General features: G+C 41.6%; 1 protein-coding gene across 1 annotated transcript in view; it reads left to right on the top strand.

Moving 5' to 3' along the window:
• Nucleotides 1–17622, top strand: part of slc18a2 (solute carrier family 18 member 2) — a 204763-nt gene extending 187141 nt beyond the window's left edge. Inside the window, exon 15 of the mRNA XM_034185176.1 lies at nt 17123–17622. Within this exon, the coding sequence (XP_034041067.1) occupies nt 17123–17212 (90 nt within the window). The 3' untranslated portion in view covers nt 17213–17622. The remainder of the gene's footprint in view (nt 1–17122) is intronic.
• The last annotated feature ends 257 nt before the right edge of the window (nt 17623–17879 follow it).

The raw sequence follows: 17879 nt of genomic DNA, 5'->3' as shown, positions 1-17879 counted from the left end.
CACGCACACATATACACACACTGTGTTGTGTTTTCCAGGAGTTAACGACTTGAGCGTCTCTGCCATGCGGCCCGTCCATCACCCTGCAGCTCTGTGTGTGCCCGTGTCCACCCGTGTGCATGGTTCCATGTCGTGCCTGCGCTCATCATCACTTCCTCTGTGTTTTCATTGCATCACTTCACCTTCATTTTCACCACTTTGCTTTTTTGACCATGTATATTTTCCCTTTAACTGATATTTGTCATCCACAGTCCTGTTCATTAATCATTTTGAATGTGTTGGAATTTTCTGAGCTGCTTTAAATTCAGCAAATTGTAAACAACTTTACAGCATTACAACTTAAAAAAACAGTCTATTCCTGAGACAATCACACTCGTATATGATGTCTGTGGGTATTTTAACATGATCCTTTAAAAGCCACATTTCTTTTCCTGGAATGAATGTATGACTGCACATAATGTCACCTACAGCTGTGGGCATATGCTTACATACAGGTTGGCTCAAAAAACTTCACACTCAGTTCTTGCCACTGCACATATCCTTTTGTATTAAACAACATGTGTATTAAGTCAGTTACAATGTCTGCTTTATTTTCATGTGAAGTTATATTGAAATAACAGTTAAAAGTGGGCAGCATGGTGGATTAGTGGTTAGCACTGTTGCCTCCCCATGTTTGCGTAAGTTTCTTTCAGGTGCCACACGTAAGGATATGCAGGTTAGGTGGATTAGAAACTTTAGAACTGTCCAGGTCTCCCTTTTAAAATAAATCTTGTTCTCAATGGGACTAACCTGGTTAAATAAAGGTTAAAGGCCATGTCGCACGGTTTTTAGCGTCCCAGTTAGCAAGACAACATAAAAGTACTCATGACTGTAAGTCTCTCCAGGTGCATGTGCTAATAATTAATGATCGCTGACGTATTTTATTCCTCTCACTCTGAGCGTTAGCAGGTGCATTTCTGGAAAACGTCTCACTTTCGGCGTGTGACGCACATTTTATAATGAGCAGAAACATCGCGATGACTGACAGATGGGGAAATGAACCTGCTCCTTCCAAAAACAAAGCTTCTGAGCTTGAAAGTGATGGCTCGGATTTACAGAGAGGAGATGACACAATTCACCCCGAAACTCTTAACTTTTTCAGTGTTGGATTTTGGAACCTAAAGTGCGGTGACCCACTGTTTGTGTGGATGCTGGTTTACTGAAGCTGTGGACATGGACGTGGGGACATGACACTGTTTTTAGCAGACTGCCTGGACATGGAGATTGATTTGATACATTGGAAAAAATCAGAATACATTATTTCCAGGAGTTAAAGTATGCTATTTTACATGCTGAAATTGTGAGAGAACTAAGGGGAACTGCAGACGCCGATCTCACGCGTGCATATGTGCTTCTTTGATCATGTGGAGTTTACATTTGATTAAATTAAATCTATAACATGCACAGTACTCTGGCAAAGGAGGACCATATGACACTGACAGTATTAATTTAACACTGTCAGTGTTCATATTACGCTGGTGATTTTACTGTGTGATGAGTCTGGCATGTTCAGGATTTTACCCCTTTTGTGTTTTCTGGCAAGATTTTTTATTTTTTTTTATTTTGAGAGAGTGTGAATTTGGAGCTGGAATGTGTGTATGTGTGCTGCGAATCTTGCTGTGTGTGTGTGTGTGTGTGCGTGCGTGCGCGCGCACTGTGCAGCTGATGAGACGTTTTCTCCTCCCGGCAGCAGATTTTTTGTTTTAGATTTTATTGATAACAACACTCATAATTAATCATGCACAAAGCTGAACCTGGAGTAAAGATCATTATTGATAGGCTGCGTTTATGGCTCATGGCCATGCAGGTGTACAGAAACCTTGGAGCCACAGCTTTTACTGTGACTGCATCAAAATTAACAGTTATCACTTAAAAACAAGTCATCATAACACAACATCACACTTAGGTAAACTTTGGAATTAATCTGTGCCTCAGTTATTAACGTTATCAGCTACATTCCGTTGAAGCACACACTGGGACACTTCTAGTAGCTACGTCACTGTTGTCAGAAACACACACGTCCTCACGAGTACTCACGAGTACTCACAGGTACTCACGAGTACTTTGTTTTTGGCAGTGTCCATAGCTGTTTGCTGCGAATGCTGTATACTTTGAAACCAGTCATGGAAGTTTATAAAGTAACCCTAGTGGCTCATCGGATGGTCACTAACAGCCTAAATCTAAATTGTTGTGATTTCAATGCAACATGTCCTTTAACTGTACAGTGAAACTAACAGAACCAGCTAACTACAGTGAAGTGCTAACATCAGCTAATGGTTGCACATATTGGATGAGAATTGTAAAAACATCACTTAAACACAAATATTGTACTTTAGCACACTGTTAAAAAAAACCCAACAATTTTATGGAAATTTCTGAAGTTTGTCCCAGTAATGATGTTGTTGATGCCACAACGCTGTCCTGCAGCTCTGAGCTGCGTCTTCCATCACAAACCACATGGTCAGATTTGTTGTGTTTTTCTGATGAGGTACCAGGTATATTACTACAGTTATAATTTTCATAAATTTATTGTCAGAATGTATGAAACATGACCCATTTTTTGGGGGGGGGGGGGGGGGGGATCAATTGTAGCATTTTCAGTCAGATCTGCATGTATTTGGACACAATTGCTGTAACACTGTTGACTTTCAGTATTAATTCAAATGGTTCAACCAAAAATATCACATAAACATTTAATAAATTACAGCCATTATGATGCAGTCTATTTTGTGATATCACATGTAACTGGACCAACGAATATGGTTCTTTGGTCTGTTTCTATCAGAGGAAAAATATCTGTTCTGCTCTAAACTGGAAGCAGTCATGATTATTTAATGCTTATATTTAGAACTGACTTTTCTGTGTACTTCCATATGCTGCACAAAGTTAGCAAAGATTTTTGTATTACAGTGGGCTGACATTTTCCTCAGTATCGCTGTCTATGGAGACTGCCAAAAACAAGTACTCGTGAGTACTTGTGAGCACTTGTGAGTACGTGTGTGTTTCCGACAGCAGTGGCGTAGCTTTTAGAGACGTCCCAGCGTGTGCTTGAATGGAATGTAGCTGCTAACATTAAGAACTGAGACACAGATTCATTCCTAAGTTCTGATGAGGTGTTATGATGACTCGTTTTTTTAAGTGATAACTATTCATTTTGATGCAGTCACGATAAAAGCAGCAGCCCTGAGAAGATTTATTGCACCTGCATGGCTGTTAGTCATAAACGCAGCCTGTTAAAATGAAAACAAAATGTTTATAAGTGTTGTATATAACTGAAAAATCTAAAAAATATATTTGTGTGATCAGGCAGCCAGTGAAAAACAACATAACGGAGACATTCCACGTTCAAGTACACAGCGGCAATAAACAACTGAAAGGTGCAGCGTAGAAGGCTGTTTTAGCGTGCACCTCTCAGCTGTTTATTGCCGCTGTGTACATGGACGTGAAATGCACAGATGTGATCACCGACGCACGGAATTCCTCCGCACGTCTGTCTCAATGTGCCGAAAAAGTGCTGATGTCCATGTCTTCCGCAATTCCTGTGCTAGTCAGACGATGTCCCGGATCAACAGAGTGTCCAGTTTGGAAATGAGCGGCACATTCCACTGTTACAGGAGTTTTTTTCATGGAAAGAGGAGCAGAGGGATGCGCCACTGTGCCGCTCATGGCGCGGCACAAAACCACCTCCGTGTTGGTCTGCATGGCGCAAAGCAACGCCGTGATGAAGCCTCACAGGACATGTTGGGGCATGTCCAGCTCATGCACAATTTCTCGGATAGTCACACGACTGAAAAGCCGTCTGAAAGCCGTCCTGTGAGACCAACACGGAGGTGGTTTTGTGCCGCGCCATGAGTGGCACGGTGGCGCATCCCTCCGCTCCTCTTTCCATGAAAAAACTCCTGTAACAGTGGAATGTGCCGAAAAAGTACTGATGTCCACGTCTTCTGCCATTGTTGTGTAAGTCAGACGACGTCCCGGATCAACAAAGCCTTCACGTTGGAAATGATCTGGTTGTTTCAGCCTGTCGATCGGCGCTCGGAGTGCGTCGCGCTCTCAGACACTGTGGGCGGTCTTTAAACTGGCTGGAGCACTCCTTAATCTATGTAATCCCCATAAAATTGTCCCTGAAAGCCATCTGAATTTTCTGAATGGTGTCCACCTGGAGGTCTCTGACAGTTTCTGGAAAAATTTGATGCAGCAAAGCTCCAAATCGTTCAGACATTTTATTCACAATAAAAATCCGACGAGAGGGGTGGACCACTGCTCACACAAAGCCTGCTCACAGGCGAATGACGCAACCGACAGGCGTGAAAAAACTCACGCATGCGCACGAAGGTTCAAGCTTGGCTGATGCAATCACACGTGATTCAAATCCATATGGTTTTTGAAAAAAATAAAAAGGTCGCATACTTTTCTAACAGACCTTGTACAGATGGTTCTGTAGTAGGCATGTGAAACCCATCTCTGACAACGATTGGATTCGCACCTTGATACACTACCAGCGATATAATACATATAGCAATACATGACAATACTGACGATACGATGCAGATATGCTCTCTCCTTCTAGTCCCCGTCAGTACTACTCCTACATATTTGTTTAATATACGCACTGAATGACATATCCTGATAAAAAATGACTCCAAGATTTCTCACAGTATTACTAGAGGTCAGGGTAATGCCATCCAGAGTAAGGATCTGGTTAGACACCATGTTTCTAAGATTTGTGGGGCCAAGTACAATAACTTCAGTTTTATCTGAGTTTAAAAGCAGGAAGTTAGAGGTCATCCATGTCTTTATGTCTGTAAGACAATCCTGCAGTTTAGCTAATTGGTGTGTCCTCTGGCTTCATGGATAGATAAAGCTGGGTATCATCTGCGTAACAATGAAAATTTAAGCAATACCGTCTAATAATACTACCTAAGGGAAGCATGTATAAAGTGAATAAAATTGGTCCTAGCACAGAACCTTGTGGAACTCCATAATTAACTTTAGTCTGTGAAGAAGATTCCCCATTTACATGAACAAATTGTAATCTATTAGACAAATATGATTCAAACCACCGCAGCGCAGTGCCTTTAATACCTATGGCATGCTCTAATCTCTGTAATAAACTTTTATGTATCAACAGTATCAAAAGCAGCACTGAGGTCTAACAGAACAAGCACAGAGATGAGTCCACTGTCCGAGGCCATAAGAAGATCATTTGTAACCTTCACTAATGCTGTTTCTGTACTATGATGAATTCTAAAACCTGACTGAAACTCTTCAAATAGACCATTCCTCTGCAGATGATCAGTTAGCTGTTTTACAACTACCCTTTCAAGAATTTTTGAGAGAAAAGGAAGGTTGGAGATTGGCCTATAATTAGCTAAGATAGCTGGGTCAAGTGATGGCTTTTTAAGTAATGGTTTAATTACTGCCACCTTAACAGCCTGTGGTACATAGCCAACTAACAAAGATAGATTGATCATATTTAAGATCGAAGCATTAAATAATGGTAGGGCTTCCTTGAGCAGCCTGGTAGGAATGGGGTCTAATAAACATGTTGATGGTTTGGATGAAGTAACTAATGAAAATAACTCAGACAGAACAATCGGAGAGAAAGAGTCTAACCAAATACCGGCATCACTGAAAGCAGCCAAAGATAACGATACGTCTTTGGGATGGTTATGAGTAATTTTTTCTCTAATAGTTAAAATTTTGTTAGCAAAGAAAGTCATGAAGTCATTACTAGTTAAAGTTAATGGAATACTCAGCTCAATAGAGCTCTGACTCTTTGTCAGCCTGGCTACAGTGCTGAAAAGAAACCTGGGGTTGTTCTTATTTTCTTCAATTAGTGATGAGTAGAAAGATGTCCTAGCTTTACGGAGGGCTTTTTTATAGAGCAACAGACTCTTTTTCCAGGCTAAGTGAAGATCTTCTAAATTAGTGAGACGCCATTTCCTCTCCAACTTACGGGTTATCTGCTTTAAGCTACGAGTTTGAGAGTTATACCACGGAGTCAGGCACTTCTGATTTAAAGCTCTCTTTTTCAGAGGAGCTACAGCATCCAAAGTTGTCTTCAATGAGGATGTAAAACTATTGACGAGATACTTTATCTCACTTACAGAGTTTAGGTAGCTACTCTGCACTGTGTTGGTATATGGCATTAGAGAACATAAAGAAGGAATCATATCCTTAAACCTAATTACAGCGCTTTCTGAAAGACTTCTAGTGTAATGAAACTTATTCCCCACTGCTGGGTAGTCCATCAGAGTAAATGTAAATGTTATTAAGAAATGATCAGACAGAAGGGAGTTTTCAGGGAATACTGTTAAGTCTTCTATTTCCATACCATAAGTCAGAACAAGATCTAAGATATGATTAAAGTGGTGGGTGGACTCATTTACTTTTTGAGCAAAGCCAATAGAGTCTAATAATAGATTAAATGCAGTGTTGAGGCTGTCATTCTCAGCATCTGTGTGGATGTTAAAATCGCCCACTATAATGATCTTATCTGAGCTAAGCACTAAGTCAGACAAAAGGTCTGAAAATTCACAGAGAAACTCACAGTAACGACCAGGTGGACGATAGATAATAACAAATAAAACTGGTTTTTGGGACTTCCAATTTGGATGGACAAGACTAAGAGTCAAGCTTTCAAATGAATTAAAGCTCTGTCTGGGTTTTTGATTGATTAATTAATAAGCTGGAATGGAAGATTGCTGCTAATCCTCCGCCCCGGCCTGTGCTACGAGCATTCTGACAGTTAGTGTGACTCGGGGGTGTTGACTCATTTAAACTAACATATTCATCCTGCTGTAACCAGGTTTCTGTTAGGCAGAATAAATCAATATTTGATCAATTATTATATCATTTACCAACAGGGACTTAGAAGAGAGAGACCTAATGTTTAATAGACCACATTTAACTGTTTTAGTCTGTGGTGCAGTTGAAGGTACTATATTATTTTTCTTTTTGAATTTTTATGCTTAAATAGATTTTTGCTGGTTATTGGTGGTCTGGGAGCAGGCACCGTCTCTACGGGGATGGGGTAATGAGGGGATGGCAGGGGGAGAGAAGCTGCAGAGAGGTGTGTAAGACGGTAAGAGTCACGGTTTGGAGGATTTAAGAAAATTGGCCAGATTTCTAGAAATGAGAGCTGCTCCATCCAAAGTGGGATGGATGCCGTCTCTCCTAACAAGACCAGGTTTTCCCCAGAAGCTTTGCCAATTATCTATGAAGCCCACCTCATTCTGGACGGGACAGCTGGCTGCAAAAATTACTCTCCTCAACTGAGAGCATAGGCCCTGCTGAAGAACCCATCAGCTGGCTGGTAGCTGATTCAGATCGCATTGCAGGGGGCATGCCCACAATGAGTCTGTAAATTGAGAGCCAAGGGTGGCCACCAATGTGTCTTTGCATTTAGCCAGTTCACTGAAGACAGAGCAGCTATTTTGTCTTCTTGCTGTGACAATTGCTGCCCTTGGGCATGCAGGGTCAAGTGTAACAGCCCAGAGTCTGCTGTGTCCATGTTAGGGCCAGAATGTTCTGTCAGGATCTCAGACATGAAAAGGCAGGACACAATTGCAGGACTCAGACTCAAAAGTGGAAGTTCAAAAGGCTTTACTTGGTTACCAGGCATGGTTTGGTACACAAGCTAGCAAACAAAAAGCAGCAACAGTGTCCAAAACAGGAGACAGTAGGTGAGGTCAAAAAACAGGCAGACAGTCGGTATATAGCAAGACATGAATGAAAAAACAAGAACACTGTGGAATAAGGCTGCAAACACTGGCATAAACCACAAACAATGTGGCAAAGACAGGAGGGAAATGTGAGACTTAAATACAGGTGGTGATCAGAGGTAATGGGAAACAGGTGATGAGGAAAGAGAAGGAATGGGGTGTGGCAAGTGGAGGGCAGCAGGTAAGACACACCCAACACCAAACACCCCAGAAAAAGGACAAGAGAATGCAGGGGAACATGAAACCAACCACCAAAAACAAACAATAGTATCGCAACAAACAAAACCCACCAGCCCAACCATGACAGATGTGAGAGTGAATGTTACTTTAATAAAAAAAAATTAAAAAAACGTCACTTTGTTTTTTACTTCATTGGTTATAAAGATGCACCAGACAATGAAAAGACAATGTTATATACAGTATGCTGTCACTAAGACTTTGGCATTTAATCCAAATGGCAATTATCCAACCATCACGGGTAACTCCACTTGGGACTCCGGCGAGGGTGGTCGCATCTCCTCCTCTCTCCTCTGTCAATGCTCCAACTTTCAAAATCCCTACTTCACCAGTCTGTGAATTCTTCAAACTATATCGGATTAACCATGGAATTGATCAGCTGGTCTCTAAACACTATTGACCCCATTTTTTCAACAAGGTAATCAGAACCGGGGGGACCCTGCATGCCCAAATGGAACCTACTCTGCGGGCTATGTTCTCGATACCTGGGAGAAATGGCGCATCGCATACTTGGCACCATTCTCTGTGGAGGACGTCGAAGATTTATTTATATTTGGTTTTATTGTAGGAGGGCTGGTACTTATTGGTTTATGTGCTGCCCTGACCTACCGGATAACTGGCAAGACGGCTGCCACCAGAACCACGACCCCTCAACTGTTCATCATGATTAATGAGCTGGGCAAGGCGATACATTCTCAGACTGCGTTAACCCTTGAACTCAGACACAAGTTGGATAACATGTCAGAGCAAATGCATGCCTTGCAAAGGAAGATGTCGGAGACCAAGGCATACTCATAAATTGGATCTGGTTGTTCATGAGAGCTGCAGATGTGTTTTCACTGCTCAACCATAAACATGGCAGGCATATCAGCTTCTGAAGGACAAAACGTGCCGTTGTTTTCCTCCAGAAGAATTTGTACGGCCTTGGTGAACCATTTGGCTGCCTTCTTATCTTTCTGCCACTCCAGCACACACGGACAGAAATTGACATAAACTTAAGTCATTTGCCACTCACACATGGACAGAGATTGATATGCATGCTCCCACCCCCCTACTTCCTCCTTTGTGTTCCTGTCCCCATCCCCCACCCCATCCCGGCCCCCACTCACGCCACTTCCTTCCTCCTCCGGGGTAGCAGTGCAGCTTTAGCTGCTCCAGCTCCCCATTCCTCCCAAGCTGGCTGTGCGACCATGTGTTGTTGCCCCCCCCTCCACACACACACACTGTTTCAAAGTTTAGCGTACATAAACAATCAAGTGTATATGTGCGGTTGTTTTTATTCTGATGTGTGCCATTATTACGTTCAAAGAGTAATAATTTTGGATTAATTGCTGTATATTTGTCTGAGGTAATTGGGTGTGAAATGAATTGCCCTTTTAGGGATCAATAACGTCTGAACTGAACTGAACTAACTCTGTGAATTGTGATGTTTGGCTTAATTTAGATTAAATACACACAACAGACTAGTGAACCTTTGGACTAATGAACCCTTCTGCTAACTTTAAGCTATTTCAAGAGGTTAAAAATTTTAGTCATATACTTTTTCCTATTTTTATGCAATGAATCATGCAAATCTGGTTTTTGGGAGGTAGGGAGTAACAGCCAATCAGACTAGAGAGGCACCGTAACATCACTGGTAGGTCTCTCTCTGGCGTTCCCAAACCACTTCGTTTCTGGGTAAATATTTTCTTAAATGTAAAATCTAGCGAGAAATAAACACTTCTAAAACTGAAAATGCTGTTTTTGTGACCTGATAATACATCTGGATTGATTTACAAGACATCTTGTGGACGTTAGCGTGGTGACATCACTGGCTGGTCTTATAGCTGCAAAATCTGCTTTGTTTCTGTGTAAATCTAACATCTTTCTCATATATTATGTTAAAGCTAGCAAGAAATAAACATTTCTAAAATTGAAAACCTCTACAACTTAATATAGATTAATTAAAAATATAAAATCCAAGATGATATGTTACATAAGTAATGGAACACTTTGGTATAATACCTGTAAATAATCAGTTTTATTGGCAGTTTTCTTCAGACAAGTCAGGGGATGGATATATGAACATTTCTAAGTCACTGAATATGTCTTGGACTTTATTTACATCAATTATGAAGAAATACAAACAGTATGACACTCTATGGTAAATCTGTATTGGTAGATAGTTCTCAAAAGCTGAGTGACTGTGCAAGAAGGAGATGAGTGAAGCCCCCGTCACACATAGCAAGAATGTGGAGGAACCATGCCAACACTGCAAATATTGTCATAATCTGACGCAGTCGGGAGGAAAAGAGGCGTGGTCAGCCGTGTCAGAATGCATCAGGAGTACCCCGTCTACACCTGCACGATGGCATCCAAAGTGTATGTAGAGAACATGTAGATGACACAGACTACTGTCAAACAGCCATAAAAGGCGCTGCAGACTGCCCGATGTCCAAACGTCTGGATGGCAAACACGGGACTGGAATGGGAGTGAGCACTGTGTTCCACACGCGCATGTGCACACAAGTGCGCAGCGTGCATGTGTGTGCATAACATTGCATGGGCCAATGAGTGCGCATGGGGCGCACGTGAGCAGGCATGCCAGTGGACAGCTTCACTAAAAGTTTGCTGGCAGTTGGAAGCTGTCCCCTGTATCAGACGCACCTTTCCAGGGAACTTTCTTTTTTCTTTCTTGCTCACTTCAGGAGCACAACATAACTCCGGACACCACAATGGTTGGATTATCACATGGGACTTATTTTTTATTTTGGGTGAGAGGATTTTAACAACAGGCTGTGGTCCCAGCTCCACGTCCATGCTGTGAAACACTCCTGGACCATTGTTGGAGGTGAGATTCATGTTTATCAATGCTGTTATTATACGTGGCACAGGTCATACCGGCAGGCATACCGTGCCAGGTCCATCTCGATCAGATCTCAAATCTCAAATCATTTCAGATCCTGTTTTTCCGTCATCTGAATATGTAAATTACGATCAGATGGTCCTCAGATTGTACATGGACTGCCACTGGATAGGTGTTCCATCTCAATGGCGCTTGGAGGGTTTTGAACATGTGCATCACACTTGGTGCCGCCGGCCGATTTTGACCAACTGTGTGGATCTCTGCAGATGACTGTCAGAACGTTTTGGAACTGAAATCCGACACTTTTTGGATGAGCGACGATTCGTCATTCCGACGCCATTCTGCGTGATTCCGACTGTGTGTGACAGGAGTATGAGGACAGTCACCAATACAGATTTACCCATTTCATTTAATTAAGTCCCAGACAATGCAAGTTGTCAGTTATCACCCACAGTAGTCAACCATCCCCACCTCACTCTCTCTCTCTCTCTCATGCTCTACCATGGAAAACTCCACACAAATCCAGCATATGTCTATAAACAGAGATTGCCAAGAATTTTGCTCTTTGGAATACTGAAACAACATACAAGTGGCATTGAAGGACCCTTGGGCATCCTGGCTAATTTTATGGACACACAACTGTCACGATTGGGGTCTGTGGGGAGTGTGTTTTTGTTTTTACTTTATTTTGTCTCTGCTGGTTTTCTGTCACTGTCATGTTCTCTTGGGGTTTTGGTGGAGGGGCTTTTCTCATTTGCTGTCTAATGCTTGGTAGTGGGTGTCCACGCCCCTTTCCAGATCCTTCCACACACATCTGTCTTGCATTTCCTTCTAATCACTCTCTCTATTTAAGTCACACTTTTCACCCTGTCTGGTTGCGAGATTGTTGAGCATTAAGCCACATTTGAGCAATTTTCCTCTGAACATTTTTTCCCTGTTGAGCCTACTTATGTTTTTGACCTGTCAGCCTGTTTTTGACTCTGTTTCTGCCTCATGCTTCAGATCCTGTTGTTTATCTCAGCCTGCCTACCTGTGTACTGAACCCTGTCTGAACATGAAGGTGCTATATTACTGTGAGTTTCTCTGTGAATTTTCAGACCTTTTGTCTGACTTAGTGCTTAGCTCAGATAAGATAATTATAGTGGGCGATTTTAACATCCACACAGATGCTGAGAATGACAGCCTCAACACTGCATTTAATCTATTATTAGACTCTATTGGCTTTGCTCAAAAAGTAAATGAGTCCACCCACCACTTTAATCATATCTTAGATCTTGTTCTGACTTATGGTAGGGAAATAGAAGACTTAACAGTATTCCCTGAAAACTCCCTTCTGTCTGATCATTTTTTAATAACATTTACATTTACTCTGATGGACTACCCAGCAGTAGGGAATAAGTTTCATTACACTAGAAGTCTTTCAGAAAGCGCTGTAACTAGGTTTAAGGATATGATTCCTTCTTTATGTTCTCTAATGCCATATAACAACACAGTGCAGAATAGCTACCTAAACTCTGTAAGGGAGATAGAGTATCTCGTCAATAGTTTTACATCCTCATTGAAGACAGCTTTGGATGCTGTAGCTCCTCTGAAAAAGAGAGCTTTAAATCAGAAGTGTCTGACTCCATGGTATAACTCTCAAACTCGTAGCTTAAAGCAGATAACCCGTAAGTTGGAGAGGAAATGGCGTCTCACTAATTTAGAAGATCTTCACTTAGCCTGGAAAAAGAGTCTGTTGCTCTATAAAAAAGCCCTCCGTAAAGCTAGGACATCTTTCTACTCATCACTAATTGAAGAAAATAAGAACAACCCCAGGTTTCTTTTCAGCACTGTAGCCAGGCTGACAAAGAGTCAGAGCTCTATTGAGCTGAGTATTCCATTAACTTTAACTAGTAATGAGTTCATGACTTTCTTTGCTAACAAAATTTTAACTATTAGAGAAAAAATTACTCATAACCATCCCAAAGACGTATCGTTATCTTTGGCTGCTTTCAGTGATGCCGGTATTTGGTTAGACTCTTTCTCTCCGATTGTTCTGTCTGAGTTATTTTCATTAGTTACTTCATCCAAACCATCAACATGTTTATTAGACCCCATTCCTACCAGGCTGCTCAAGGAAGCCCTACCATTATTTAATGCGTCGATCTTAAATATGATCAATCTATCTTTGTTAGTTGGCTATGTACCACAGGCTTTTAAGGTGGCAGTAATTAAACCATTACTTAAAAAGCCATCACTTGACCCAGCTATCTTAGCTAATTATAGGCCAATCTCCAACCTTCCTTTTCTCTCAAAAATTCTTGAAAGGGTAGTTGTAAAACAGCTAACTGATCATCTGCAGAGGAATGGTCTATTTGAAGAGTTTCAGTCAGGTTTTAGAATTCATCATAGTACAGAAACAGCATTAGTGAAGGTTACAAATGATCTTCTTATGGCCTCGGACAGTGGACTCATCTCTGTGCTTGTTCTGTTAGACCTCAGTGCTGCTTTTGATACTGTTGACCATAAAATTTTATTACAGAGATTAGAGCATGCCATAGGTATTAAAGGCACTGCGCTGCGGTGGTTTGAATCATATTTGTCTAATAGATTACAATTTGTTCATGTAAATGGGGAATCTTCTTCACAGACTAAAGTTAATTATGGAGTTCCACAAGGTTCTGTGCTAGGACCAATTTTATTCACTTTATATATGCTTCCCTTAGGCAGTATTATTAGATGGTATTGCTTAAATTTTCATTGTTACGCAGATGATACCCAGCTTTATCTATCCATGAAGCCAGACGACACACACCAATTAGCTAAACTGCAGGATTGTCTTACAGACATAAAGACATGGATGACCTCTAATTTCCTGCTTTTAAACTCAGATAAAACTGAAGTTATTGTACTTGGCCCCACAAATCTTAGAAACATGGTGTCTAACCAGATCCTTACTCTGGATGGCATTACCCTGACCTCTAGTAATACTGTGAGAAATCTTGGAGTCATTTTTGATCAGGATATGTCATTCAAAGCGCATATTAAACAAATATGTAGGACTGCTTTTTGCATTTACGCAATATCTCTAAAATCAGAAAGGTCTTGTCTCAGAGTGATGCTGAAAAACTAATTCATGCATTTATTTCCTCTAGGCTGGACTATTGTAATTCATTATTATCAGGTTGTCCTAAAAGTTCCCTAAAAAGCCTTCAGTTAATTCAAAATGCTGCAGCTAGAGTGCTGACGGGGACTAGAAGGAGAGAGCATATCTCACCCATATTGGCCTCTCTTCATTGGCTTCCTGTTAATTCTAGAATAGAATTTAAAATTCTTCTTCTTACTTATAAGGTTTTGAATAATCAGGTCCCATCTTATCTTAGGGACCTCGTAGTACCATATCACCCCAATAGAGCGCTTCGCTCTCAGACTGCAGGCTTACTTGTAGTTCCTAGGGTTTGTAAGAGTAGAATGGGAGGCAGAGCCTTCAGCTTTCAGGCTCCTCTCCTGTGGAACCTGCTCCCAATTCAGATCAGGGAGACAGACACCCTCTCTACTTTTAAGATTAGGCTTAAAACTTTCCTTTTGCTAAAGCTTATAGTTAGGGCTGGATCAGGTGACCCTGAACCATCCCTTAGTTATGCTGCTATAGACGTAGACTGCTGGGGGGTTCCCATGATGCACTGTTTCTTTCTCTTTTTGCTCTGTATGCACCACTCTGCATTTAATCATTAGTGATCGATCTCTGCTCCCCTCCACAGCATGTCTTTTTCCTGGTTCTCTCCCTCAGCCCCAACCAGTCCCAGCAGAAGACTGCCCCTCCCTGAGCCTGGTTCTGCTGGAGGTTTCTTCCTGTTAAAAGGGAGTTTTTCCTTCCCACTGTAGCCAAGTGCTTGCTCACAGGGGGTCGTTTTGACCGTTGGGGTTTTACATCATTATTGTATGGCCTTGCCTTACAATATAAAGCGCCTTGGGGCAACTGTTTGTTGTGATTTGGCGCTATATAAAAAAAAATTGATTGATTGATTGATTGATTGATTAAACCCTGTTTTATCATCATCAGAATCCTGCATTTATGTCCAGTCACGCTGTACCAGTAAGCCTGACAACAACGGACTCATGGACCTTTGTGATCTCATGATGGATGTTATAAGCCCCGAAGAAACATTAGTGCACCCTGCTGTAACACTGGAAATATGATTGGCAATTGCTTTTCTACATGCCCAGATGTAAAAGAAGAAAATAGATTAATGGTATATGTGTACTGAAGAAACTGTACTATTTTGGAGAAATCTAGGTGTGTTAATCCAATTTCCCATAATCAGGTAGCAATCATTATCCAATAAAGCATATTACATTTTGTTGTTTAGATGACCACTTAAATAATTGAATAACAGTAATCAGGTAATCAGATTTTTAGTGTGCATGGGGGTCAATGACTGCACTGACAGCACTTCAGAAGCTGGGTGAGGAATCAGAGTGTCCTGGGGCCTCATTTACAAAGCATGCATACGCAAAAGAATGTGGTGTACCTCCAACTCCACGCTCACGTTCAGATGTATCAAAAGTGAAATGACTGTGGAAATATGTGGTGTGTCGTGCAAAAATTTTGGCTGGTGTAGGCACATTTCTACAACTATTGTTCCACTGCTGACATGTAGAGGTGATGCTGGGAACCGTTAACAGTGTGAAAACAAGACGTCATCAGAGTGATGTGCACGCCAGAGACACACAGATGAACAATTAACACACCCACGTGCTTGCAATTATATGGATGGTCATAAATTGCATGTGCAAAGTGATGCATAAAATGTCACTAACAGTGGCTGTGTTAGCATTGTCAGAAGACCTTGCAACCATTGTATTCCGACGTGAGCGTGTATTCAGGAAATGCAAGAACAAGAATTGGCTCATCAGACAATGCTGATCACCAAGGTCACTGGAGTTGTACACAGAACTGCGGCCGGCCCAGAGAGCAATACAGTGAGAAGCCAGCTGTCTGTGTCCACTCAGGTGCTGACCATGCTGCGCTTCCTGGCCGGTCAGTCAGGACTATGTAACCCATCCTTGTGCCGAGCCATGCCAGAAACATTCACTTATCTTGGCAGTGACAGTGATGCCTCTGGGTCCTCAGCCTTTGAGGTCAGAAGATGCCTGGGAATACCTTATGGAGTCATGAGGTTGCAGTACATCTGGTGGAGGTAATATCTATGCAGGAGAATGGACTTCCAAGTCTTTAGGCTTCTGGTACTAGGTCTCTCTGGAGGATCCTTGGAATGATTTTGTCCCAGACAAACAGGTACTTAGGAAGACTCAGTTGAAGAGTATCAATTGCATTGTGAGGGAACGTGAGTGGTATTATTTTCACCATGTGGAACAATTCTCTGATCCAGCACATATGGGCCTCAGTGATGAGGACCCCAGTGGCCTGAGAAGGCGAAGGGGATGTCCACATTTCACTGAGCTCCAGCAGATAAATGGAGATAATTCTGTTTGAGATGTAAGGATGGAGCAGTTGTTTGCCTGTGTAGTTGACCTCTAGGAGCCAAGATGGTTGCATAGTGGTGGTGGATCCAGCAAAAAACAGCACTAGCGCATTCTGACAGACATGACCTGACACAATAAGCTGCAAAACCTCATATTTAGCCATAATAAAAATGAATGCTGTGTGGAGAGGATGCAGAGTCACTGACTTACTTGCAGTAGATTCTGGTGTTCAGTAGAGATGCGGTACTCTACTTCACTCTAACTCTACTCTGGTCAGGGCTTGCATTGACTAGGTGTTGGTTGACACCATGGAGATGAGCAAATTGGGTGCCTTTGTTGGTTTTCATTTATATAGCACCAAATCACAACAAAGTTGCCTCATGGCACCTTCTTACCACCTTCAAAAAGATAGGGGCTTCAGAGTTGGGACATTGTGCAGTATAGATTTTTGCAATGCCATAGAGCCATAAAGGGAAAGCAGTTGAAGGAAATAAAGAGAGATGCTGGTTAGGTGAATAGGAAACTTTAAATTGTGCGAATGTGTTTGTCTTTCTGTATGTGGCACTGAGACAGACTGGCATCCTGTCCAGGGTGTACCCCACCTCTTACTCTATGACTGCTGAGATAGGCTCCAGCCCCCTGTGACCCTTAATTGAAGTCCTTATTGTCTCCATGTCCATGGGTGCTATTACCTAGTTTATTAAGTTTAACTAGGACAGATTCTGAATGGCTTTTTTCCAAGTCATTTTAATATGTAAGACTTACTACACTGTGATGGACAAATACTTCTTGATTTTTGTCTTTTCAGGCCATCTTGATGTCGACAAGGTCTTACTCCACACAGGGGACGTACTACCAAGATGAAAGCATGGAGCCAGAATACGACGATTACAATTAACACATCAGCCATGCAGGTTAACACTTCAGAGGATCTATTTTCTTGTACAAAAAAGAAAACAATCAATGAAAGATATCAGCCGAGATATTTCCCTGTGAATGTCCTGCCTTCACTCTTCGCTGTTCACTGTCCTGTTAGCAATTGTACCAGAACAAACCAAAGTTGTTCTTGATTTGTTGAACAAATGTATTGTGGGGGATTTTCCATCCAGCTGCCTTATTCAAGTAGAAATGTGTGAAGAAGCACTTTGTAGACAACTGGATGGTGCTCTGCTGGTTTATTTTAAATACAAACCTGGTTTAATTTATTCAGTCTTACATTTGTTCGTGTTTAGAATATTACCAGGATCAAGTGTGTTGTCATGTTTGTGTCCTTGTGTAAGTCATCAATAAACCATCATTTCTTTTAAAGAGGTCATATTATCCACCTTTAACCAAGCTGATACAGGTCACCCGCTGTCTTTCAAGAACAAATACAAAAAAAGACACTTTCAACTGGCCTAATGCAGTGCCAGCTGCATTATATGGAAAGGAGCTGCTGATGGCCACATACCCTTTCGAAAGGAGTGCCTCTTTGTCCATGTATCACAAATGAACCAGGAAATCAGATACGTATTTTTGTGACATACTGTACTTATGTACTTATAGCTTATTCGTAGCTTTGGAGG

This window comes from Thalassophryne amazonica, chromosome 13, assembly GCF_902500255.1.
Source record: "Thalassophryne amazonica chromosome 13, fThaAma1.1, whole genome shotgun sequence".
Lineage (NCBI taxonomy): Eukaryota > Metazoa > Chordata > Actinopteri > Batrachoidiformes > Batrachoididae > Thalassophryne > Thalassophryne amazonica.
This window is presented reverse-complemented; position numbering and strand designations above follow the sequence as displayed.